Source organism: Leptopilina heterotoma, unplaced genomic scaffold (assembly GCF_015476425.1).
Source record: "Leptopilina heterotoma isolate Lh14 unplaced genomic scaffold, ASM1547642v1 Lhet_55, whole genome shotgun sequence".
In the NCBI taxonomy this organism is placed as follows: domain Eukaryota; kingdom Metazoa; phylum Arthropoda; class Insecta; order Hymenoptera; family Figitidae; genus Leptopilina; species Leptopilina heterotoma.
In genome coordinates this window covers 859,321-886,102 of record NW_025111119.1, presented here as the reverse complement: position 1 = coordinate 886,102, position 26,782 = coordinate 859,321, and the positions used below count along the sequence as shown (strand labels likewise).

The window sequence follows — 26,782 nt, the reverse complement described above, 5'->3', positions numbered from 1 at the left end:
ACTTTGCCCTGAAATTTTTATCCTATCTTCCTACGCTCTTCGTCAACGTCTCATGTCGGTTCACTTTATTATTTCTCTTGAAAATTCATTCTATATACGCGAACAACATTCCAAGTTAGCCGCAAGGCTTGATTCCGAGTGTTTTGCGCGCAGTCAACAATCTTAACCTCTTCCTGTTTGTTGCGTCAAAAAACATTTTTCAAAGACTCGCGGAATTTTTAAGTAATAATGTTAGTTAAGACTAGAGAGATATATTTCTTTTGACAAATACCGATAAAATATGTGAAATTAGAAAAATTGTTCTTATTTTTGTAAAATAAATTTTGTTTTCTTTTTTTGATCGCGATCGCAGTGAAAATACGGTCAAATCAGAAGGACAGCATATACATGCATTTGACTGTACAGAATATTATACAGTATTCATTATTCGATTTTTGCTACCCAACCCTGATAAACAGATGTTTATTTTTAATTGTGAGTTTTCGCTCTAGTGAATTTTCTTTACTCTATGGTCATTATGCATGTTGTGCTTTTCATCTTTTTCATAGCGACAAAAATATACAGCAATTCTAATCCAAAATTATCTGACATTGGAGTGATGAATCATTAATTCCGAAGTGACAAGTGAAATCAAATATGAAAAATAAATATGTTTTTGTTAATATTTTTCTTCAACATAACCTAAAATACATATTAATATTAACTCAGTAATGGTATTGAAATTTTTACTCATTTGCAAAAAAATTTAAAGTCGTTACATATTTTTCTTTATTTTTATAATTAATTTTCTTTTGTAATTTGACTCAGTCTGACGCTCAACAATAATTTTGTGATTTGATTTTTAGTATTCTGTTTTTCTTTATTTTTGCCAAGCCACAGTGTAACCAAAAATTTAATTTAATTTAATTTTGAGATAAATACAAAAATTAATCATATTTAGCTTGGTTGTCTTCGTATATTATCAATTAGTTTATTTCAAAAATTTATTTATTGATTGACACTCAACCTAGTGGCCTCGTGTAATGATAATAAATATTTTTATTTAATTTTTGCGGTGCATAAGCAAATTAATTTGTTATATTATCTATCAAATAAATAATTTTGAAGGATTGCAATTCATGTCATTCATTAGTCTTCAATTTTGTTTAAATTTATTTACATTTTCGGAAATATGTAATTACAATGTTTTTCAGTTAACCCGTAATTATTTACATTCCACACGGATGAGGTTTATGAGAAAAAAAAAGTATATTCTCTCAAGCATATTTGAAGCAAAAATAAAGTAGAAAAATGAAACATAGAAAAATCCACAGAACAAGGTTTTTTTGAGTCTTCATTATTAATGGGATTTTCCGCTAGAAATAACAAGAAGCATTTCATGACAGACATTTCTAATTGTAGAGTTTACTTTTGAGTATGGTTATATATCCACTTTTTTCAAGTTTACTGACGCCATTACTCGGAAAGTTTGCGGTCCATCTGTTTCTGGACAAAAAACTACTTCCTTTTTACCATCACCGCATAGTAAACATACCTACACATATATATATATAAAAAAAATTTTCATATACATAACCAAAGGATAATTTTCCAAAGGGAATTAAGTTAATTGTCGAGTGGAAGTTTTTCAGTTCAATGAAGGAATCTAATGTTCCGTGGAGGGAATTGGAGAGACACGCGAAGAAACGCGACAAAACGAATGGACAGGTAGTCACAGTCAGTAGCTCTCTTAAGAACAAGATAATCCGTGAGGTACGAGTAAAAGCCGACGTGATCCGCTCGCATAAATATTGCTAAATATGCGTTATTTGTCATCCTGGCATTAAAGAAACATTCTTATATATATAGTTGCATTGAATATATGTATCTCGAAGAAAACTGGTCTCGTATATATATATATATGTTTGTATATATAGCGTGTGTCTGGTTATTTCTCACGATCATGTGGACCTATAGGATTATGAGACTACGAAGGAAATCGAAAGGTAAACCTCTTCAGGACTTCTCATTCAACGTCAATGAATTCAAAGGATCTTGAGATCCGGCCAACAAACAACAAAATGAGGATCATCTTTCACTTTTTTCCTTCTTTTTTTTCTTTTTTTTTTGTTGAAATGTTATTATATCAACAGAGCGGAAGGAGATGGAGAGTATTGGAGGCGATCTTTTCAGTCAAATCGTTATGTTTCCCTCACTTTAACGTCACGACCACTTACTCCACTTAACAATTTATGTAATTGTATTACTATCGAAAAAATTTTTTTTAAAACCCCTACTAACTCCTAAGACCTCTTTCTCTGGCCTACTGATTTAATTACGAACGAAAACAATTGATTGATTAGTCTGATAAAAGTTATCACCCTAGTTTAATTTTTCTGAGGGAAGGCATCGCTGCAAATTGTTTTATTGTTAAAAACAATTTCTTTTTAACAAACTATATTTATCAAAATAAGAAATTTATTTATCAAAACTCTAAAGAGTTTTGAGTTTTTTGTTCAAAATAACGTCAAGTCTTTGACTTCAAAAAAAAATTAATTTGCGTCATTGAAATATTAACTTGAACAGGTGTAACAAGATCTGATGGAGGGACATTTTATATCACGCTTGACAAAATAATTCAGACGGCAAGGACGGAAGATAACAACTTTGGTGGCAAAAGAAAGATGACGACAACGACGTCAATGATCAATTGCTGCAAGTCAGTGAAACAATGATAATGTCACTGATAGTAATAATGTGTCACTTTAGTTTTGTATATTGCAGACTGTGCAGTTTTGATATAGTTGCAGACTTGCATTGTAAACTGACCTTCACATTTTGTGGATTACCATCTTCATTACGGATTACCGTTGTTGTTATGGATTCACATATATAGATTACGGTTTACCGTTTTTATTACGAATTGTTGTTTATTTTAAAGATAAACGTAAACGTTTTTGGTACTGTTTTGATTACAATCTTTATTCGGATTACTGTCATTGTTACGAATTTCCGAGAATTTCCAAGATTACGGATTACCGTCTTTGTTACAAATTGTTTACTTTATAGAAAAATATGAAAGAAACAGGGATAAATTGTAAAATGTACCGTTTACCCCAGGGTAAACGGTACATTTTACAATTCATCCTGACTGATACGGATTACCGTGTATCTCACGGATTGCCGTATTAAATAAGGTTTTCCTACGTTTTCTTACAAATTGTTATAATTCTTATTAGCAAACATGAATATTAACAATCACAGTGTCTCCTATTGTTAACCATACATTTGACTAATTACCGCCTTCGTTACGGATTACTGTGCATCTTACGGATTACCGTTCTTTTTTATATTCTCTTTCATTATTGTTTATCTTTCGAATGAACACGATGCTTTTGTTTGTTTGGCATAATTTTGCGGATTACCATCTTCATTACGGATTACCGTTGTTGTTATGGATTCACATATAGATTACGGTTTATCGTCTTTATTACGAATTGTTGTTTATCTTGCAGATAAACATGAAAGTTTTTGATACTGTTAGACATAAATTTTGCGGATTAAAATATTTATTCGGATTACCGTCATTGTTACAAATTCTCGGAAAGATTACGGATTACCGTCTTTGTTACGACGGATTGTTTACTTTATAGAAAAATATGAAAGAAACAGAGATAAATTTTAAAAATTAGAGGGTAAACTGTAAATTTTACAATTTATCTTGACTGCAACGGTTTACCGTGTATCTTACGGCCAACCGTGTTGGAGAAGGTTTTCCTACGAATTGTTATAATTCTTATGAGCAAACGTGAAATAATATTAACATTCACAGTGTCTCGTATTATTAACCGAACATTTTACGGATTACCGCCACTGTTACAGATTACCGTCTTGATTACGGATTACCGTCTTGGTTACGGATTACCGTCTACATTACGGATTAACATGAATATTACTAGCAAGTTTTTTCTACTTTTAACTAGTTACTGCGAATGTTACGGATTACCGATTATCTTACGGATTACCGTCCACTTTACGGATTACCGTGTTTTACAGTTTACCATTATATCTCACTCGCCTTCCTCTATAACGAACACGTTTCCCTATCGCGAATATCATGTATCAAACGGATTACTGTTTTCCTCAAGCATAGCATTAAATAAAGTATCAATTTATTCCAAATAAACAATATAGAAGAAAGTGTTCTTTATATTTGAATATTCATTTGCAAAAGTCAAAGACGATTCCTCGTTTCTCTCTCCTTCTTTCTTTTACGTGACCTGTCTTGTGATTCAGATCCAGGATAATTGTATCGCGCCATGTGCCGAACGATCTGTCTCTGTCGGTTTTATCTCACCACTAATTTGTTCTATAGGCCGTTTCAGGCACCCGTAAACGCCACGAAGAAACATCCAAGAAGCAAAACCATCTCTCATTCACTATAATGTAATGAGACCCGATAGCAAAACGTTACGCTTTATATTCGTTCGATGGATCGATTTACGACCAAGGAAAATAAATAATTCTTGATTGTATACACAAAAACACGATATGAATCAGATATCCAAACAATATTATTTTTTTTGTTAAAAAGGAGAAAAATTTCGATGGAGGTAAATGAATGATGCTTTTAATCTTTGTATTTATTGAGAGCAAGAATTCACTAACGATAAATTCTAATCAAAGGTCCAACTAATTAAGAAAACTAATTACCAAGTTTCATGGTATTAAAAAGTTAAATCATCCAAGTTATTTAAAGTGGAATTTAAAATGTATTCGAAAGTTTCGACATTTGAAATATATAATGCCAAAATTTATCTGGAACATTTTTGAGATATATTTTCTCTTCTCTTTCTTTTTCTTATCGAAACAAGATGTCTTGTATTAATGACTATAGTAGAGTCAGAGCATAGATGCTGATTTGCTATTGGTATGTCCATTAAAGTCACTCGCTATGGCACTCGACTCAAGGAGCAGGAGCAATTTAAAGAAATGGGTTTATTATCATCTTTTAATCTGCCTCTCGTGCCTCGTTCGTTAATCCCAAGGACGTAGGACATCGTCACACGTATAGAAACTGCATGCCATTACTTCACATATTCTGCATTGGTCGCAAGAAACCCGACGACTCATCAGCCCCACTCTTTTAACTTCGGATCCTTAACAAGCACAACTGATGGAGTCAGTTAATTAAAAGCTGCGAGCTTTCAGATCTTCTTTCTCCAACAAATTTTTTTTCATCACCCCCCCCTTTTTTCAATAGCAATTTACACGTCAGATAATCTTCTTTTTGCAAAATCATCATTAGGTTTTTAAAAAGATTTACGAAATTAAAAAATCATTATTTTTCAACTCTTGCCATATGTGAAATAATTAGGAATCATTTTAGAATTGATAAAATTTTAAAAGAGATTCTTTTTGGTGGAGAGAGAGAGAGAGAGAGGACGCACGAGTATTTTAAATCAATTAGCATAATTTTGATCGCATAACAAAATTTGGTTAGAGAAACTGTTGCGAGAAGAGCTATAAAAAAGAATCCCCTGGACCGCACGCGCACAAATGGCATTTTAAAGTTGAATCGACTTGAATCAGATAGTGAAACGATTAACCAATCGCTATAATTAAGACACACTCGTCCACTTAGGATTTGTACAATCCAAAATCAAGTCGCTCATTGAATTTGCATTCGAATCCCCCTATGGCGTTTAAATTGTTTCTTTTTCTTTTTTTTTTGCTCTTTACTTTTTTTTATGAATCAACTTTTAAGCCCTTAACGATTTGGGAGGCGCGGGATCGAGTTCCAAGAAAAAGCAGATCGACAATATTTGAATCGAGCCTAAATGAGTCGATCAAATGCCCCAAGGGTACACACAGAAGAGTTTATAGTTGATGATTTCATTAGGAGCAGTATTCGAATATTACATTAGTTTGAGAAATTACAAAATAGATGAAATAAGAAATTACGAACATTAATCATTTTTTGGTTATTTATGGGTTAACGTGAAAAATTATTATCAACGCCATTAGGTATGAAGCGTTTCGTTCTAGACCATTACAAGGATCAGTCAAAAAACTGTCTCTTGTGATACTTGTGATGGTCTAACTAATAATTATATTCTATGATCTTTAGTAGTGCGAAATATAACCTAAAAATAACGGAAAATTTTTTTAAAAGTAGAATTTAATTAAGGCATGAAAATTGATTGATTAAATTTCAAAATTTAGTCATCCATTTTAAATTTTGAAAAACTGACAACGAATTCTTAATCAGCGACCCCAAAAACCCCCGAGTAACAAGTTTCAAGTGAATTAGATAAATTTTTAAAAATTCGTCCGCCATATTGGATCCGCTATTTTGAATTTTGTGAAACTAACATCATATTCATAATCAGCGACCCAAAAACCCCCCGAGTAATAATTTTAAAGCGAATTTGATTTATTTTGTTAAAAGCTCATATTTAAATATTGTAATCGAAAAATAGTTTACATTAAAGAATACAGTATGGAATTAATAATTAATTATAGTGACGAATGAATTCGAATATTAACTGTAAATAAATATTTATTAAATAGTAATATTTCAATACATTCTACATAGTAATCACTTTATCTACTTCCCAACCCTGGTAGAAAATGAATTATTTTTAATTACGAGTTTCTACTCTACTATATTTCTTCCTCTATGGTCAATATGCACACTTTGTTGCTTTTCTTTGGGATAAAATCAGATTTAATTATTATTGTAATCCAAAAGTATCTAAAATTAGATTGTCAAATCATTAATACAGGGTGTTTTCGACGTTGACACTCTGAGCGCTCTGAAAGTACGAAACGTGGTTGGTTGGGCTAGGGGAATTCTGAATGTTGATTGGCTGAACTTCAAAATTCATAGTTTTATGCTCTGGTTTCCACACTCTGTATCGCTCGGACCTTTGATACCGAGCGATACAGAGTGTGGAAACCAGAGCATAAAACTATGAATTTTGAAGTTCAGCCAATCAACATTCAGAATTCCCCTAGCCCAACCAACCACGTTTCGTACTTTCAGAGCGCTCAGAGTGTCAACGTCGAAAACACCCACAGAAATGGCTATTAAATTCGAATTTTAAAAATAAATAAGTGTTAATTATTATTTTTTCTAAATAACAAAAAAGAAAAGGAAAATACATTTAATTCGAGCACGTGTCTTCTATTGTTATAAACCAAAAGTGACAAAAGTGTCTAACATTAGAGTGATGTATTTAAAATAAAATTCAATAAGAAATATAATTTCACTGAAATTAAAAGTATAAGAAATTCAAAATAAGGTTAACTGAGTACAAATGTATTGAGGAACATGAAAACACATGGAAAATGGCTCAGCTGATTCTCAAGGCCAAAGGAAAGAGAAAAGAAAAGAGAATTTAACAATTTTGACACTAGAAATTTATTGACATTTGAAATAACTATATAATATAAATTAAGAATTGACGAAATGTAACCATATTAATTAAATTGTATATTTTGTTTAACGAGATCAGTATAAATTTTATTAATTAAAATTATTAAATTAAATTTTGATAAATATAGGTTCAATAAAATTTATATGAATAAATAGGCAAAAATTAGTAGATATAATTATAAAAAAATAAAATAACTAAAAGTTTATTATTTTAAGAATTATTTAAATGAAATGAAATAAATTTATATAGAAAAATGATTTGACAGCTATACAACGGCATTGTTCTCGGGAAACTTTAGACACGTTGGAGACTATAGAGAGAAAAAAAATATCTTTCGGTCCTTACTTGAGAAATTTAAATATATTATTGGCGAAAAAAATTAGACACTTTCCGAAAAGTAAAAAGTGGGATAGAATTGTCGGTTTGCGGTTTTCAATTTTTTTTTTTTTTGCAAAATCGATATAAAAATTATTCATCATCTATTATGAAAATAGTTTAGACTCTTCTGTCTATTTAAAATTATTCATTAACTACAGCCACACGGCACCGAAACTTGCAGCAATAGTGACTTTTTCTTAGACTTTGGGGAAATTTACTGCAAGATTCGGTGCTTTGTGGGTGGCATGAAAAATTCTCAAAGAACTTGAGGTTTTTTTTTGTAAATTATTCATCATCTGGTATGAAAAATCGTTTACAAAAATCTTCAGCTACTGAGATGGGTGGTCTACTGATTTCTACCTACTTTCGCCGGACATTTCTTGTAACTAGTAACCAGGGATGGATAGCCAAAGGTCGAAGATTATTCTTCTCTCTCTTCTTTTCTTTCTGTAGAAATATTTTAACGTCAAACTCAACACTATTTGCAAGTGGAAAAACTTTGACTTTCCACTCGAATAACTTATTTACAAATGGGAAAATAATTCCATTGAAAACAGAATTTTACACATAAATACAAATTGCGCCTATTGGAATATTATCTAAACTATCATTTTTTTCCGCATACGTATGTTTGCATTATAAATATGCGTGCCATGGTATATTGAAATAAGAATAATACATAAATCGCGATATCTTATATATACTTTAGCGAACTTAATATTATAATAAAAAAAATTTTCTTGTCCGATAGTATCATAAATGTCACGTATTAAACTTGTTTTTGCAGTTTCTCTTTTATAACGATTTTGACGTTCCTTTTTTTCTCTAAATAATCGTTTTCAGTTATAATTCAGGCAAGATTGAGAGAGAGAGAGAGATAGAGAACGTAGCGCCACGTTTTATCGAGTTTCCGAGTCACGTGACACTTTGTACATTTGCACATCGTAAGTGTCAGAACCCCTACGCAAAATCAACGGGTGGTCTAGTTGTGAAAAGATCTATGTTCTTGTCGTCAATACCGCAGCAAAAAAAAAAATTAATTCCAAAAATTAAAATTATTAACCATTAGACCAATAGATAATTAAGATATAAAAAAATTTCAATGTTCATGAAAAAAAAAATGTTTTTTTTTTGTTGTAAATTTCACGGTAATTAATTTTTGAAAGGTATTCGCCCCATCAGCAGGAAGTAATTAAAAATTCAGAGACCACCCGAAAATTGTGTATTATAATCAGCCTTGAGAAAAGCAAAACTGAATTGAGTTTCACCTTCTTTTTAAAATGAATCGTTCGTCGAATAAATATCCGTGTAATTAATTTCGACTCGTATAAACTGTACGGAGTACAAAGTTACTCGATTGGAATTCAAATGAATCACACGGGTTCGGGATAGAAAAGAGAGAGAGAGAAAGAGAGGAAAAAAAGGAGAACGTTCCTCGTCGAGAGTTGAATCGTCGAATAAATTAAAAGCCAGAATCAGCACAAGATCGTGGAGACTCATCTCTTCCATTCGAAGCGCGATAATTGCAAGCTTTTGTATATATAGTTATATATATATTTATATATATGAAATCGCGATTATATGGCAAAAAGGGAACGCGAAATATTCGAAAGACCCGAACACGTCTTAATCTTTTTATACATTTATATATATATATATATATATATAAATATAAAGGTTGAATTTGAAAGAATTCATCGAGTCGGGTCGTTATTAATGGCCATGTGTCTTGTTGGAGAATTTTCACGGGGGCACTTTGTTGCCCGTAAGCGAGAAGGATACCCCCAGTGATATATTAATTTATTAACAAGTTTGTTTATACGGAATAAGGATGCCTTACAAGAGCCCCTGGGGATCGACTACCGTCACGGCTATAACTCAATCCGCACGTCTTCTCCATTGCCATTGGCACTTGTCTACGCTAAACGCCTTCAAGCCGCCCGTTGAGTTGCAAATTGCCATTATATCGACGACCTTGCATTCTTTTTAACATTCCTCAAATCTTTATTTCAATTTTTCAGATCCTATCAATTTTCCATAATCTCATTATTTTCATTTTTAAGAAAATAAGAAACAAAAACATTCGACAGTATCAATAAAAATTATCTCCAAACTGAGAATTAATGGATGTCTTTTTAATGAAACATTTATTTATTAATTTAATTTTGTTTTTGATAAGAAATAGTATTGATTTCTCCTTTTCTATATTTTGTTTTCTGTTCCACTCTAATAATTTCACATGATATTGTAAAAGTAACCTAATGATATTTTGGACTTTAGCTACTCACCCCTGCTTCATACAGTTATGTAGCGTTTACACCTTCCGTGAAAATTTCCCGTTCTGGGAATTTTTACCGAAGGTGTAAACGTACCCTTACTGTCAGTCAGTGTCAGTGAAAATGTCAAAGGACAACTATTTTCATACTAGATGATGAATAAATTATAAATACGACAAATATTCCTTTAAAAAAGGGACTTTGGCAAAAAATAACATTTTGTTAATATTTCTATTTATTATTATTATTATTCAAGGTATTAAAAAACAATTAGCTTTTCGTTCGTCAAGAAATAGTTTCTTGTATCCATTAAAAGAATTCGTACGTCCATAGACGAAATTTTCCTTTCGATAAAAATTATAATAATGAAATTAAAAAGCATAGTAATGATTTCTTTATTAATTTAACATCACGTGTGTTTTTGATAATAAATAGTTTCAATTTCTCTTATTCTTATTTGTTTTCTATTCCACTTTAATAATTTCACAAGATATTGTAAACGTAACCTAATGATAGTTTATGGCAACATTACCCCTCTCTGACATTTTGGACTTTAGCTACTCATCCCTGCTTCTTACAGCTACTGTCAGTCAGTGTCAGTGAAAATGTCAGAGGACAACTATTTTCATAGTAGATAATGAATAAATTATAAATACGACAAATATTTCTTGGTAGGTGGTCACTTTTTCTAAAAAATATTTTCTAATCCTTTTTGTCTAAAAAAAAGCAAATTTCTAATGAAATCTGTTTTCTAAAAAAAGTTTTCTAGCAAGTTTTGATTTCTAAAAAAAAGTTTCTCTAAAAAGTTATATGATTTCTTATATTTATTTTCCTAAAATTTGCAAAATTCCATAATTTGCATAAAAGTTAGAAAATAAATTAAATTAAGAAAAATAAAGGTAAAATAATAAAGATAATAATAAATAATAATAAAGATAAAATTAAGGTTAAGAAAAAGAAACTATTTTGCATATTTTCTGTTTCTCAATCACAATCTTTATTGTTTACAAAATAATAAGTTTCTTTTTTGAAAATGTAGAAAAAGTTTTATAAAATTACTATTTTTGTATCATAATTTGTAAACAAAATTCTGTTCTTCTTTGAAAAAAATTAGAGGTGTGCAAAAATTCGAATTTTACATATGGGTTCGAAATTCGAACCGAATCGAACCCATGTTAATTCTTATGGAGAGAATCGAATTTTTGAAATTTGCACAGCTCTAAAAAAAATAATAATTTGCAGCATTTTTATGCAAAAATTTTCGTAAATTTTAGTTTTTAATCATATACTTATTGATCGTTTTTATTACAAAAATGGAATATTTTTAGAAATTTTTTCTTATAATTATCTTTATTAGAAAAAATTTTTTAGAAAATAACCTTTATTAGAAGAATGAGAATTAGAAAATCAGTGTCAGTGTCAGTGATAATGTCAAAGGACAACTATCTTCATACTAGATCATGAATAAATCACAAATACGACAAAAAGGACTTTATTAAAAAGTATATTGTATTGTCTAGTCGATAAACGACGGATTTTCAATTTTTTTTTAAAGATTTTGAATAAATATTTCTTATGCTGTCAAAAAAATTGAGAAAATTTCATCTTTTTGCACGATACAAGTGTATTATAACCCATTAAAGAAAAACGAATTTCTTAGAATTAAATTAAATCAAAAAAAAAAAATAACTTTTTATGGAAATCAGTTTTGTTGTGTCGAAATCGTTTTTTTTAAATTTCAATTCTTTCTTTTTTTAAAGACAAATATCCATAGGCGAAATTATCCTCTCGAGGGAAGCATGTCTTGCCAGTAAACACGAGTGTTTCCATCTTGTAACACTCGTATCTGACAAGATCTTTATTTTGTATATAGTTGGGGGGGACAATTTATCCTTTAACCTCAGTATTACCTTTCACACGATAATTTCTTTTAAACGCGAATACATTTTTTTCTGCTCCAACTTTTTCTTGATTGCAATAATAATTAAAAAATATTCGTAATAAAAAATAAAAATGTTTAATAATTAAAAAAGTTTTTTTTTTAAATATAGACCAGGGAGTATAAATTTGCAGTAAGGGAAATACGTATATCGAGAACTTTAGGTGCTAATTAAATAAAAAGTGTAAGTAGTCTCTTCTTAATAAATCGCAGTGTTTTTAAGTTCGCTAACTTAATTAGTGAAATTAACAGGTCCTCATCTCAACGTGAGATAAATTTAAATGCATTTGGAAAAAGAAAGGAGAGAAATTTTCACTTCTTGCTGGTCTCTCCTTAAAGTATTGGTTATAATATACTCCTCTATAGGAACTTTTAGCGTTCACGTAGGTGTTGTCTCGCATTAAATGTACGATTAACATGCTCCGTTAAGTCGCCGCTAGCGCGTGTCAGATTCAAAAATTCTTGTTCGGCGATGATAGGCGCTTGCCAACCTCAGTTAATATATTATTCAGCGCACGTGCTCTGGGCACATATACACACAACAAGAAAGCACATTAACATAACCTCTGGACCATAAACAACCATTTAATTTTTTACACAACATCATTTTTTTGATAGAATATAAATGTATATATACATTTATAAAAAAATATATATAAAGTGGGTGTTATGGCTTTATCAAGCAAGGCCAATTTTTCGATAGTTACAAAATTAACCTAATCACGACGCCATGACATCCATCTGGGGTTTATTTTTCAAAATTATAAGTGGGCATAAGGCCCACTTATAATTTTGAAAAATAAACCCCAGATGGATAAAAATATCGAAATAGAAACGAACAGAGAATTAAATTTTAAATATTAAAAAAATGTAAATACTAAAATTCTTCTTCTGCTATCCCTCTTTTTTCTTCTTGGCCGATTATCACCTTGATTTAATCGACAAGCCGTTAGTGCGCGGAGGGCAAATTAATTAACGGATTTAGGGAGAGAGAGAGAGAGAGAGAGAGAGAGAGTGTGTATATTTTTGCAGGCAATCGTCGTCATAAATAAAACGCCCACACATTCAATTTGCTGGCGTGTAAATTTTCAGGAGTCATTAACTGAGTCACTTAAGATGCGATGACATAAATTAAAAGACGATCGTCATTATCCGATTGATTGCAGTGTGGATGAAAGCTGTCCATTCCTTTTTTGGTAATTTGCCATCAAGTCTCAATGTGTATATGTATTTTTATAAAAAGAGAATTTCGAATTTTTGCACGCAGACTCGAAAATTAATTTCACAGACTCTGGCATTTTGAACCATTTTTTTCAATTCGATATATTATTCTTAAAATATCGACAGTTTTAAAGTAAAAAATTAATTCATAAATATAAATAAATGTTATTTAAAATAAAATTTTTATACATAATATATATTTATAAGTGATTTTTTCTTTTACAAAATACTATATTTATATATAATAAAATATTCTTTCAGTAAACCGTAAATTTTAAAACTGCTTTATAACTAACGTCATGAGTGACATTAAAATTAACCGTTTTTCAAGAGACTTCTTTTTTTTAATCTTGAATGTTTAATTTTATAACGATTCTGTTAATGATAATGATGATGATGATGAGACTAACACTTGAGAAGAAATATTTTTAATGGAATTTCAACAAGTTTCTTGAACGTCGAATGTGAAAATATGAATCTTATATGTAAAGTGGATATTTTAAGAATGTAGGTACGGTAAAATATATTTATTATAATATTAATGAATGGGTAGATATTTTATGAATATTATATAAATAAGTGATATCGTTAAAATTCTTTTATACTTCCCTTACATTTTTCCACATACCTTTTAATAACGTTTGTACATGATATTGTATTTTTTTTACAGGAAAAACTATTTTCAAACTAGATGATGAATAAAATATTCCTTTTTTTCGAAAAAAAAGGTTAATAATTATACAAATTAAATTAGTGCGCAGGTAAAAATTGCATTTTGAAGTACTGCGCAGCGTTTTACTGCATTGCGCAGCTAATGACGACTCTATGGTGAACTGCGCACCTGTAGCCACGCCCTAATATGATTTACCCCCACCGTCGTCGAATAGCGTCAATTTTTTTTTGTCACTAGTGATAATTTAACAAAGATTAAGTTTCATTTGACGAAAAATAATTAAAATGAGTATTTTTTCAAATTTTCGATTAAGGTTATAATAAAAAATAAAAAGAGAATCAGTGGTAGTTATCATTGAGTTTAAAAATTTTTTATAACTCAAGAGAAGATTAGATGTAGTATATACAATGTTTTTAGAGTCTTTTGCGGAGATTCACGTTTATATCTACTATATATACATTAAATTATCTGTCCGGTTGAAGACTCGTTCCCATAAAATTACTCGATATGTTTTATTAGCATGGTTACCATAAGGTATCTTACTCTTTCATGAGAGTGGGTTGTAAGAGAGGGGGGGAAGAAAAAAATTCCATCTTCCCCCCTCCTCTATCTTTCTATCTCTCTTTCTCTTCATGAGAGTTCTATGGGAAGCTGTACGCGTGTTACGCGACGTGGGTAGCAAAATATAATTATCCACGTACTTGTCGTCAAAAGGGGAAATGAGATGAGCAATAAGTTTGTAAAGTTGTTTTCGAATACAAAAAAGAAAAACAAATTCTTATTTCTTTTTCAGCAAAATAAAATTTTTTTCCAATTGAACACTTTTTGAAAAAAATACTCTATGATTATATTAGGATCACTTCAGTTGTAGATGGAGCCGCATGGCTAAAAAAAGATTAATTAAAATTTTAAAGGATGCAGATTTACGTAAAAAGTGATTCTTAACTAAGAATTTAGAATAAAAAAAAAGTGAAATAAATAGTCAACTTTATGAATACGTGTTGGAAAAAATTCACTTTCAAAAATTCCGATTTTTTTAAAAAAATTAATTAATAGCAAGGTTGAAAATATTGTAAATGCAAAATCTTGGAAGTTTGTTAAAAGTAATTATTTCACGGAGCAAAGGGGGTCGTAAAATATGAAAGTAATATCTCTATATTTATATGTATTTGGATATTTACATATATTAGGAGATCATAAAAAATCACGAGAGAAAGAGAGTATATAGTAGTTTTTTAAAAAACTGCCTATTTCACTTTTTTAAAAAACAATTAGGGAACTTCGGACATATAAAATATCGAAGTTTATGTGAGAAAGAGTTTTAAAAAACAAAAACTAATTTCATATTTCTGGAAAAAGTGATAAAAAAAAAAGTCAAAAATATACTTTAAAATCGAAGAGAATTCCCTACAATTTGTTGGAAAAATTCAAGATGGTGGACAAGTACCCTAAAGCACCCTAACAGATTATATTCACATACATGTTAAAAGTGAATGTTTTCTTCACGATTCTGCAACAAGTTTAAGCTTTGATTGTCGTAAAATGGCAAGGACTTTGACGAAACGATAAATTCTCGATGCAGTTACTTGTCTCTTGTGACGTTAAATAGATGTACGTTGTACCGGCCATTGACATAAATGCTCTCGACATAAATTAATTCTTTCCACATTCAACTCGAGCAATTTCCTCTATATCCACTATATACTTTGCTGGTACATTATTTGTAGAAATAAAAAGTTACAATATACATTTCAATGACATACACGATTGGGAACGTTTATAAAGTATATTACCTTCCCAATCCTGTTCATATTATCTACCCAACCTTGCACAACAATGTTACTCAGTAATTAATTGCTCCGCACTTGACTCATTGTCCGTAAAAGCAATCTCGACCCGCAAAATTAATTAATACCGAACTTTATGACAAAACAGGTTCGTTTTCAATTAATAGTTACTGTTTATTTTTTAAATTCCTTCTTGAAAGGAGAATAGGAGTTAAAAAGTGGAACTGATACTGAATTAACCTAAAGTTTATTTTGAATTCTCAAAATAATAAAATATATCGTGAGTAGGGGGTAGGCAAATACATTGTTTTCTTTCTCTCTCGATGAAAAATTTTATGTTCCATTATCTATTTAATAAAGATTTTCGATTTTTATTTTCTGCGCATACGGATCGTGTCGTCGCGTGCCGCATAATTTATTGACGGAGACCTTCTATCTCCATCAAGCGTCTCATAAATCCGGGAACCGATCGTCGGAGAGATTTTCATCTCGCACTTGTGCGGCGTCATTCGATATAAGGCGTCGAGTCATTTTGCATTTTATTTCCGAGAGAACAACCTTTGTCCAGTGTACCTGATAAGCACACTTTTATTTTCAATTTCCGTCGAATTTTTATGTATCCTACTTAATATAAAATAACATAAATATACGAAAAGTTTTTTTAAAGCAAATTTTTCGAATGGTAGATTTGATAAATCAAATAAAATAATGTTTTACATGAAACTGTAAAAGTAACCTAATGATATCTATACGGAAATATTGCCGGATAGTGATTTTCTGGACTTTAGCTACTCATACCTGTTTCTTGCAGTTCACTTGCAGTTACTGTAAGTCGCAGTGTCAGTGAAAATGTCAAAGGACAACTATTTTCATACTAGATGATGAATAAATTATAAATACGACAAAACTTCTTTTTAAAAAAAGAATAATAATTATAATAATAAAATTAAAAGTGATAGTAATAAATTGTAAATAGTAAAATTAATAATAATAATAATCATTTCACATGATATTGTAAAAGTAACCTAATGATATTTTATATGAAAACACTACCGCTCTGTGACTCTATGGACTTTAGCTACTCATCCCTGCTTCATACAGTTTCTGTCAGTCAGTGTCAGTGGTAACGTCAAAGGACAACTATCTTCATACTAGATCATGAATAAATTATAAATACAACAATAATTCATTAAAAAAAGGGACCTTATTAAAAAAAATAACTTTTTACATAAATCAGTTTTTCCCTTTTTGTAGAAATAATTTAATTTTACCATTAAAAAAAAGTTTTGTGTTTATAGGCGAAATTTTTCTCTTGCAAATAATGAGAATAGTAATAATAAAACGAAACATGAATAAAAGTTTATTATTATATTTATTAGAAGTTATTAATTTATTAAATTATTTATAAATAATGATAATAAAGTAATTTTAAAAAAAAATTAATAAAATATGCCTTTACTCACAGATATGATCTATTAAACAAAACTAATTTCCTTTTAAATCATGTCCTTTAATCGTTAGCAGCGATAGTTTTATTGTAAAAGGAATCTTTTAAATATTAAAAATGTTAGAAGTTTATTGAAAAAAAGAAAAACGTTTGAATAGTAACTGATTTCATTTAATTTTTAAATTAAATCCCTTTATTGATTATAATAATTATTTATATATTCGAAAACATTAATGTAATTTATTTAAAAATATAGAACTTTTTAAAATTAAAAAAATTGATGAAAGGCTATATATATGGAAATTATGATAAAAGAAATTTTGTTCTTAATTTTAAATATTCTACCTGCCTATCAAATACATTATTTGTAGGCTTGTGTTATTATATTTTTAATTTAATTTCAAATATTTTATAAATTTTAGTACAAAATAAATAAATTATTAATATATAATTAAATAAATCAATGAATTAATGATAATACGAATAAATAAAACTATTGATAAATTTGGGAATATTTAAAATGTACTTTAGAGTGTAAAAGTAAATGAAAAAATATGAAAAAAATCAATTGATTTTTTTTATAAACTATACAGATATGAAAAATGTGGGATATATATAGCTGTTAGCGCGCCATTGCAGTTAATTATACAAATGGAGAATATAGGCAGCATATATTAAATGAAATAACGCCCAGTTCCTATAATATTCGATCTTTCGTTTATCCAGTGTTCCCCTCCCTTCCACCTCCCTCCACCCCTTTTATTCTCTTTTATTGACACCCACGCAATATCATTTCGATGCGCATTTCACACGGCAAATCAACTTCGTTAAATACTGACGTCAGAGAGGGCACACATACACACACACGGGCACAAATACATTCAAAACGAAAGGATTGATCGTGCTTTCAAGAATAAAAATCACATACTACCCACTCGCCTTATTTTTAGTTTTTATTTTCTTAAAAAAAATGGAGGACAATTTAATTAAAAAAATTTTTTTTTTGATTGATACGATATATGATCGTTTTTTTTATACTGTAAATTTTTGCGACGTATTTTTAATATTTGACATTTTGGTAGATTTTTTTTATGAAATTATATGTTTAATTATATGAAATTATTTATTATATTACAATTATTTATTATATGAAATTATTAATTATATGAAATTATTAATTATATGAAATTATTTATTATATAAAATTATTAATTATATGAAATTATTTATTATATTACAATTAATAAAAAATTATAAATTCTTGTATAATTTCAGGAAGTAGAGAAGCAGCTTTTACTTATGCGATAAGTTCCGCCGGTGTAACTTACAAAATCACGGAAGCTTGTAGTCGCGGAAACATCACAGCTTGCGGTTGCGAACCGACACTTAGGTAACTTGTTCACCTTGTTTGTAAATAGAAAATAAACTGAATATTTTTATTCAAAAATATTAAAAATATTATTCTTAAAATTCAAAAATAAATAAAAAGTATTCTGAAACAAAATTTTTAATTTAGAAAAAGGAAAAAATAAATTTTTTTTATAGTTTTTGAATTATTGTAACTTTGTGCTATAATATTGTATAGAAAAGAGATTTTTTTTTAAAATATTAATAATATTGTATAACAATGATGTTTTGTTTCATAAAGGACGAGGAGAGAATCACCCACAAGTGATTGGCAGTGGGGTGGCTGTAGCGCTGACGTTGCTTACGGAATGAGGTACGAAATGTTTTTTTTTATTAAATAAATTGCAATCTTTAATTTCAATTATAAATTTACTTTTTTTTTAATGAAAAAATAATAAAAAACCCGAAATTTATTTTTTATATTTTCCACTAATTATAAATGAATATTTCTGAAAAATAGGATGGCGCGCAGGTTTACGGACGCACGTGAAGTTGTCGGTGATCCAAGAAGTTTAATGAACTTGCACAACAATAAAGCCGGTAGAAAGGTGAGTTCAGTTAAAAATTTTCAAGAAATGCAATTCTAATCATTTTTAAGATTATAAAAAAAAGTAACAAAATTTTAATTTACTTTACATTTTTGCAATCGCAATTTTATGCATAAAAAAACCTCACTAGCTACCAACAATCGTTAATATAATTTTCCCTGCAATATTACAGCTCGTAAAATAAATTTATGACATATTACTCAAGTGACAGTTTTTAAATCACTATTATTTAATTTCATTAATTCTTAATTATCATCTTTTGAGTAGTAAACTTAATTACCCATCTTTATAGCCGTTCAAAAAAAAAACGAAAATTTTTTCTCTTTTATTAATTTATATTTTGATTTTTAATTTATTTCGGAAAAAAATGATTAATTTTAAAATTAGTTAATTGTACGTATATTAAAATTTGAAAATAAGAAAAATTGCATTTTTCACAAGAGCGATAAGAATATTAAAACATTATTTGAATGCTATAAAAAAAAAAATTAAAAGTAAGATAACATAATAATTGCAAACATTTTAAAAAGAATGAAAACAAATTTAGTCTTGATATAACGATATAACTCACATACATATATGGAGTGTAAATATTGAACGAGCAAATACTCGAAAGCAAGGTTGTTAACGAGATGCTAAAATTAATAATGAGCTGAGGCACCTCCCAAGGTATATCTTACTTTGGACACATGTTCGTGCCTATCGATATACTGATTTATCGGCCAATAAACACAAGCCAATCATTGAACAAAAAACAATGTCGTCTTTTCCTTTTTAAAGCGCAAAATACGCAAATCACCTTTTGTTTCACAAATGTCCAATCAGCAATGACAATACAAAAGGCATTTTGCATAAAAAATTTCCAAGAAAAAAAAAAGAAGATAAACATATTCTCAGAAAAAAGTCCTTTCTTTCCTTTATATAGTGAAATTTAGACTATAAAAAAAGCCAAATTATTTTTTAAAATTACTAATAAAAATAATTTATTTTTAAAACTGCAAATAACAATATTTTAGTATGCTAGGTTAATTAAAAAATTTTTCCTGTCATTTCTGTCATAAAGACATTCAATAAAAATTTTTCTTTAATTATCGATAATCGGTAAAGAAGGATTTTTAATTATCGACAAACTTTTAATTTTTTTATAAAAATTTTTAATGAGTTAATTTCTTTATTAATTTTAGATAGTAAAAACACTATTGAGAACGGAATGCAAGTGTCATGGAGTGTCCGGTTCTTGTACTATTAGAACCTGTTGGAGAACGTTACCCAGCTTTCGTCAAGTGGGTGATGCGCTCATGAAGAAATATTACCGAGCGCGACCAGTAGTAGCTGTCACGCCACCACCACCACCAAAGATGCAGGTCGGTATGCATTAAAAAAAATTGCTCTTTTACTTTTAAAAAATTCAAATTTTCTTCTCATCGAGTGTCGATAAATTATCGACTGTCGGTTCTTTACCGACTGTTAATTATTTATTATCATTTCCTTACCGACAGCCTATTGCAGACTGTTTCTTATACCTGAAACTCAACTATTGACTAATAACCACTATTATCTATTACCCCTCTACTTAAAAATAAGAAATCGTTATATATAAAGTTTTTTTTTAAACCAAAAATCGATAAAGTAGTATTCTACTTTACCTTATATCTATAGGTACCTAACCCTACCTCTACCATACACGTACAGTCATTTATAACCAACAGTCGATAAAGTAATATTTTACCTTACCTACTCTATACAGGTAGCTCACCATAGCTTACTTCTACCATACTTATATCTTTTCATTTAAAAAACTGTTTACCCACAATCGATAAACATACTATCGTTTACAGCCAACAGTCGATAAAGTAATATTCTACGTTACCATATCCACACAGTTCCTTAGCTTAATTACCTCTACCATACTTATATATTTTCATTTAAAAAAACTGTTTTACCCACAATTGATATACATACTATCGTTTACAACCAACAGTCGATAAAGTAATATTCTACTTTATCATATCCACATAGATCCTTGGCTTACTTTACCTCTACTATACCAAAGTATAGTATATCTCTAAACAAAGTATGAAGATGTACAATAACCAACAGTCGATAAAGTAGTACTCTACTTTACCTTTGTAACAAAAAAAAACTGTTTTTTCATAAAATTAAAATTGCAGATGGATGTTTCCCCGAATCCTGCGGAATTAATACCAATTTTGGGAAATGACGCAAGAACGCAAGGTTATGGTTATGAAAAATTAAAAATTGAACGACGACTATCACGTAAGGCTGTGAGTAAACCACGTAAACCACATTTGGTATTGAAACGTACAAAATTTAATAGTGGACCTGGAATGAGTTATAAGAGAATACCGAAGAGAAGTGAATTAGTTTTTCTTCAATCGTCGCCAAATTATTGCGATTCTGATATAGCTCAGGGCAGTCTTGGTACTCAGGGTCGTTTCTGCAATCGCACGAGTAAAGGTATTTTTCAATGTTACAACATTTTTCTTTAAATAATTTTGGGTTCGTTTGATTTTTGCAATTTTTAACTGCGCAGTAAGACTGTAGGCGTCCTATGGATGCGCAGTAAAGTTGTGCGCAATTAATAGCTGCGCAGTAGTTCTGTACGCAATTAATATCTGCGCAGTAGTATTGTGCGCAATTAATAGCTGCGCAGTAGATCTGTGTGCAATTAATATCTGCGCATTAGTACTTTACGCAATAAATAGCTGCGCAGTAGTGCTGTAAGCGATAATTAGCTGCGCAGTAATATTATACACTCATCATTAACACAATAAATCTTAAAAATTGCAATCTTGCCATGGAAAAAAATTAATTTCTCTCCTTTTTCTATAAAAGCAAATGACTAATGCCTAATTTTTTCTTGTTTAACATCAGGTACTGACGGATGCGACTTGATGTGCTGCGGACGAGGCTACAATACACATCAATACACAAAGGTCTGGCAATGTAATTGTAAATTTCATTGGTGTTGTCGTGTACACTGTGACACGTGCTCGCAACGAATTGAAGAGTATACATGCAAATAAAATTCAATTGTTCCAATGATTAGTAATCAGATTCTCGGATATCTCTCTATCTCTCTTTAATTGAATTCACAAGAAATGAAACAAAGGAATAATTAGAGAGAGAGAGAGAGAGAGAGAGAATTCGAACCATTTACAAGAATTTTTGTCACAATATGTACTTTTATTTTCTATGTATACCATCAGCCTTGGTTATATGAATAAGAGAAAAAAAACACAATTTTTATACACTTCTAGTTTTATATTAATCTCGAGAATTTAGCGAATAATTCCAAGGATTATTTCCTTAACTTCGTGAGAAAAAAAAATTAAGATAAGATATAGAATTTTTTTGCTAAAATTCATTCTTTATGACACTATAACTACCAAAGTTAACAATGCATTTACATTGTTCCAGTTTAAAAAAAAAAAGTAATTCGAAAGATAACAGAAAAAAAAGAAACATAAATTTTTCTTTCGCATTCCGCGAAAGTTTAATGTAAAAATATTCAATTTTTCGTCTTTTATAATCAAATGGCGATACACTTGAGAATGATGCAACTGTGTGATATTATTGATAATTCAATATTTATGTTAAAATTGGTGATAGATAAAAATCTAATAATTTCTCTACAATAAAAAAGACAACAAAGAAGCAAAAAAAAAAAAAAAATACAGAAAATTTACACTTAGGAATTTTCTAAGTTAAATTATAAACGATAAAATAGAAATTGTAATTAAAATTCCAAGAGATAAAAAATGATAATAATTAAAAATTTTAAAATACATAAATTGAAATTAAAAAATTATCACCAATTTTATGAGGATAATTTAATTATTCGATTGAATTACATTATCATTTGCTATATATATACAATTAAGCCCATAATTATTGTAAATTATTAATTTAATAGATCCTTAAATTATATATAATAATAAGCTTCATTGAAATTACAAAAAGAGAAAATTATGTGACTCTTTTTAGTTAATTAAAATTCTCGAGAAATTCTTTCTCCTTTCGAATGATATTATAAATAAAATTCTAATAATTTTTTTTTTTTTTTATCAAAATCGTGAAAAAATCACATTTTTTAAATCTATTATTATTCGGCGCATTTTTAGTAAATAGAAAAAATACTGGAAACTTTATAATTTCGGAAATAATTTGCAACGAATATTTATTAAATTGAAGTATGAGTGAAAAATCCCTTTAAAACAAAATTTTAAAGACATGATTTTAAAATCTTTAAAAAAAACTTTTAAAAAACTTTTAAAAAGCGAAAGAAAACTTTGTGAATTATAAAACGAAATTTTATGGTATTATTCTTTTATCAAAAGTAGATTGTACATTATAATAATGTGATTATTAATTATTAGTTTTAGATAAGAATAAGTTTTCTTAATTTTAAATAGCGTTATAAGAACATTTTTTTTTAAATTAAATTATTATTTATTCATAATTTATACAACGAGATACACCTGCTATTTACTTTTATTATAATATTGTTGTATTTTAATATTCAACAATAAAAAATAATTTCAAAATTACAAGTCTTTTTATTTGTTAATAATAATAATCATCATTTTTTAAATAAAATTTCTATATACTAAGAACGAATGTATACCTAATGCAAGTTTATACTTTAATTAACGTTCTATTGTCAGCATTAAATGAAAGTATTTTTTTTATCAAGATTTGAAAAATAACATTGAAAAATTAAAATGAAAAATAAATATTATCTATTTTCCGATCTCTACTGATGTCATTAAAAAGGAACTAAAAACTTTTTATAAAATAATGAAAGTGCAATTTTACAAAATTTTTGAATCTGAGATTTTGCATTTTGTATTATAATAGAATATAAAGTGGAAAATAATGAAAGAAAAATGAATGATTTTGAAAATGAGAAGAAAAAGAGAGAGGGAAAGGTGACATAAGGGCCTTTCTATAGAAAGTTCATTTTAAATAATAATTCAGTAATTGGTTACTAGCCTTGAGATTCACTTGTTTCCATGAAAAATAGGAAAATATTGACATAGTGCTTCGAAATTCTAAACCAACGAGCAAAATTTTCAATACAATGTAAGTACATAAATTCGTTGAAATTTCTTTTTCTAAATATCTACTTTATTATAATTATTTAGTATCTATTACAATTATTGTTCTCTTATTTAATTTTTTTAATTTGAAAAAATTATCTTTATTTATATAACACATTATAAATTTTTTTTTTTTAATAAATTTTTATTTTTTGATTTAATTTATTTTTTAATGCTTTACTTTTATTTTTGTTTATATTATTTACTTATTTTAAGTTGAAAAGTATTATTAAAAAAAAATAATAATTACAACATTAATATAAAAATTAACGATAAGGACAATTATTCTTATATATTGTAATAAACAACAACAAAAAATAGCAATATCAATAATAATGAATAATTCTTATTAAAAAAATAATATATTTATCTTATTATTATTTAAAAAATTTTAAATATTATTATTCAATTATTTAAATAAATAAATTCTTAAATTATTTCATTCGTATTTATTCATCTACATATTTTTTATGTATTTATTTATTATTATTATTACTATTTTTAATAAATAAACAAATTAATTTCTTTATTTTAGTAAAAAATAATTTATTTTTTGTATTAGTAATAATAATAATTTTCTATTTTTATAATGTAAAATAAAATAAAATAAAAATATTGTTTTTCTATGTTTGAGATAAAAATAAATAAATAAAGTATTGTAAGAATATTGGACAAAATTATTTATAATCAGGGAATAAACGATTAGAAGAAGAAAAATTTAAAAAATAATTAATTTTGAATAAAAACATAAATATTTTTATTTAAATAACAATTAATTTGAACAAAAACAAAAATAGTTTTTTTAAATAATAATTTTAAATAAACTGAAGGAATGAAATGATAAAAATTTTATTAAAATAAAATATAATAAAATTTAAATTATTTAATAAATTTCTTTTTTAAATTATTATTTTAGAAAAACAATTAAAAGAATGAGAGAATAGAAAGAAAATTAAAAAAAAAATAATAACAAACATTTTTTTTTTACAGAAAATAAATGAAATTTTGTTAATCAGTATTTTTTAAAAAATATTTTTACAGAAAGGGAAAAATGCCAGGAATTTTAGAAAAAAACAAAGAAGCAATTCCCCTCGTTGGAACCACTTTAAATGTGGTAGGAAAATATTATCCGGAAATTTTATCCGACATTAAAAAAAAAGAAGAAGAAAATAAAGATGAAAAAAAATTAAATTCACAATCAAAACGAATTATCGAAATTCGTAATAATAATAATAATAATCATTGTGAGCAAAATAAACAAGGAGCACATGGTCATTTGGAAACATTGAGGCAAAGGATACGAACAATAGAAATTCTCTTTCCCGATTTATTTCAAGAATCTCAGGAAGAGAGAACAAGAAGAAGAATATTTTGAAAAATCTATTTATTTCCTTTTATATTCTCTCTTTGTTTGTTTATTTGTTTTTTCTTCTTTTCAAATTAAAAATAATATTTTTCAACGAAATTGAAAATTATCTAAATCTTGTTGGAAAGGAAGTTTTTTTTTCAGAACAAGAACATAAATAATTTGTTATTTATATTATTTATATAAATTATATACTGTAAAAAGCTTATATTACAAGCTTTGTGATATATTAATTTGCAAATTTTAAATTTAAAACAGAAAAAGTATTTTTTTATTGTTTTAAATAATGTATGGCTATTTGTTCGGTGCGTTGTTAAAAACGTGTTTTTTTTCTTTGTTAATTGTTATTTTTTTTTAAATTAAAAAAAAATTATCAACATAGGATTAAATATGTAAAGATGAATATAAATTATAGAATTAATTCTCCTATGTAAATATGGGTACAAATAATGTTGCAATTTTTTAATGCAGCTGTTGGGTCAATAAATTCAATAAATTGTTATGTAATTTTAATTTACGAAAGTGAAAAAAAAAATTCTTTTAATATTCATTCAACCTTTTTCCCCCTAAGTTATGCTTTAATTTTTCATAATTTTATTTTTTTTTTATTAGTAATAGTAAAAAATATTTTTTATGATGTTTATATTGTAAAAGTTATAAAATAATTTTTATTTTATGTTTATTAAACTATTCATTTTATTATTAATAAAATACTCATTTTATAAATATAAAAATATAAATAATTACTATTTTGAAAATAATTTACTATAATATAAAGAGTTATTTTGGAATGAAATTTATAATACTTGAAATATTGGAAGTAGTTTAGGATAATAAAATTATTTACTACTGGAAGTAATTTACAATAAAAAAAAATAGTTATTATTGAAAATAATTTGTAATAACTAAAATAATTATTACTGAAAAAATTATAACAACAAAAGTAGTTATTATTATAAATAATAGTTTAATAAAAATAATAATAATTTTTTAAAATAATGATTAAAATTAATCTATAATTAATAAACAGGCAATATAATTAAAAGTAAGTTAAAAAGAATAAGAATTTTTTTTATTAAAAAGTAATTTCTAATAATGAAAATAGTAATATTTTATTTTGATCAACAATTTCATGTACTTTGCCTTGCATTACGTAGGGTAATTAAAAATTCATTTCTGTTTTCAGAATGTAAAGT

At 27.7% G+C, this 26,782-nt stretch overlaps 1 protein-coding gene and 1 long non-coding RNA gene across 2 annotated transcripts in view; both read left to right on the top strand.

The window, feature by feature from the left end:
• The window catches only part of LOC122508712 (protein Wnt-7b-like), a 63,681-nt gene extending 40,882 nt beyond the window's left edge, over window positions 1-22,799 (top strand). The window contains exons 3-8 of the mRNA XM_043622226.1: window positions 18,418-18,532; window positions 18,791-18,862; window positions 19,010-19,097; window positions 20,282-20,461; window positions 21,269-21,575; window positions 21,993-22,799. Coding sequence (XP_043478161.1) covers window positions 18,418-18,532; window positions 18,791-18,862; window positions 19,010-19,097; window positions 20,282-20,461; window positions 21,269-21,575; window positions 21,993-22,144 — 914 coding nt within the window. The 3' untranslated portion in view covers window positions 22,145-22,799. The remainder of the gene's footprint in view (window positions 1-18,417; window positions 18,533-18,790; window positions 18,863-19,009; window positions 19,098-20,281; window positions 20,462-21,268; window positions 21,576-21,992) is intronic.
• A 1,085-nt stretch (window positions 22,800-23,884) lies between these two features.
• LOC122508599 lies at window positions 23,885-25,390 on the top strand. The gene is made up of 2 exons (XR_006302251.1): window positions 23,885-24,203; window positions 25,262-25,390. It is a non-coding gene; the product is annotated as an uncharacterized LOC122508599 (long non-coding RNA).
• The last annotated feature ends 1,392 nt before the right edge of the window (window positions 25,391-26,782 follow it).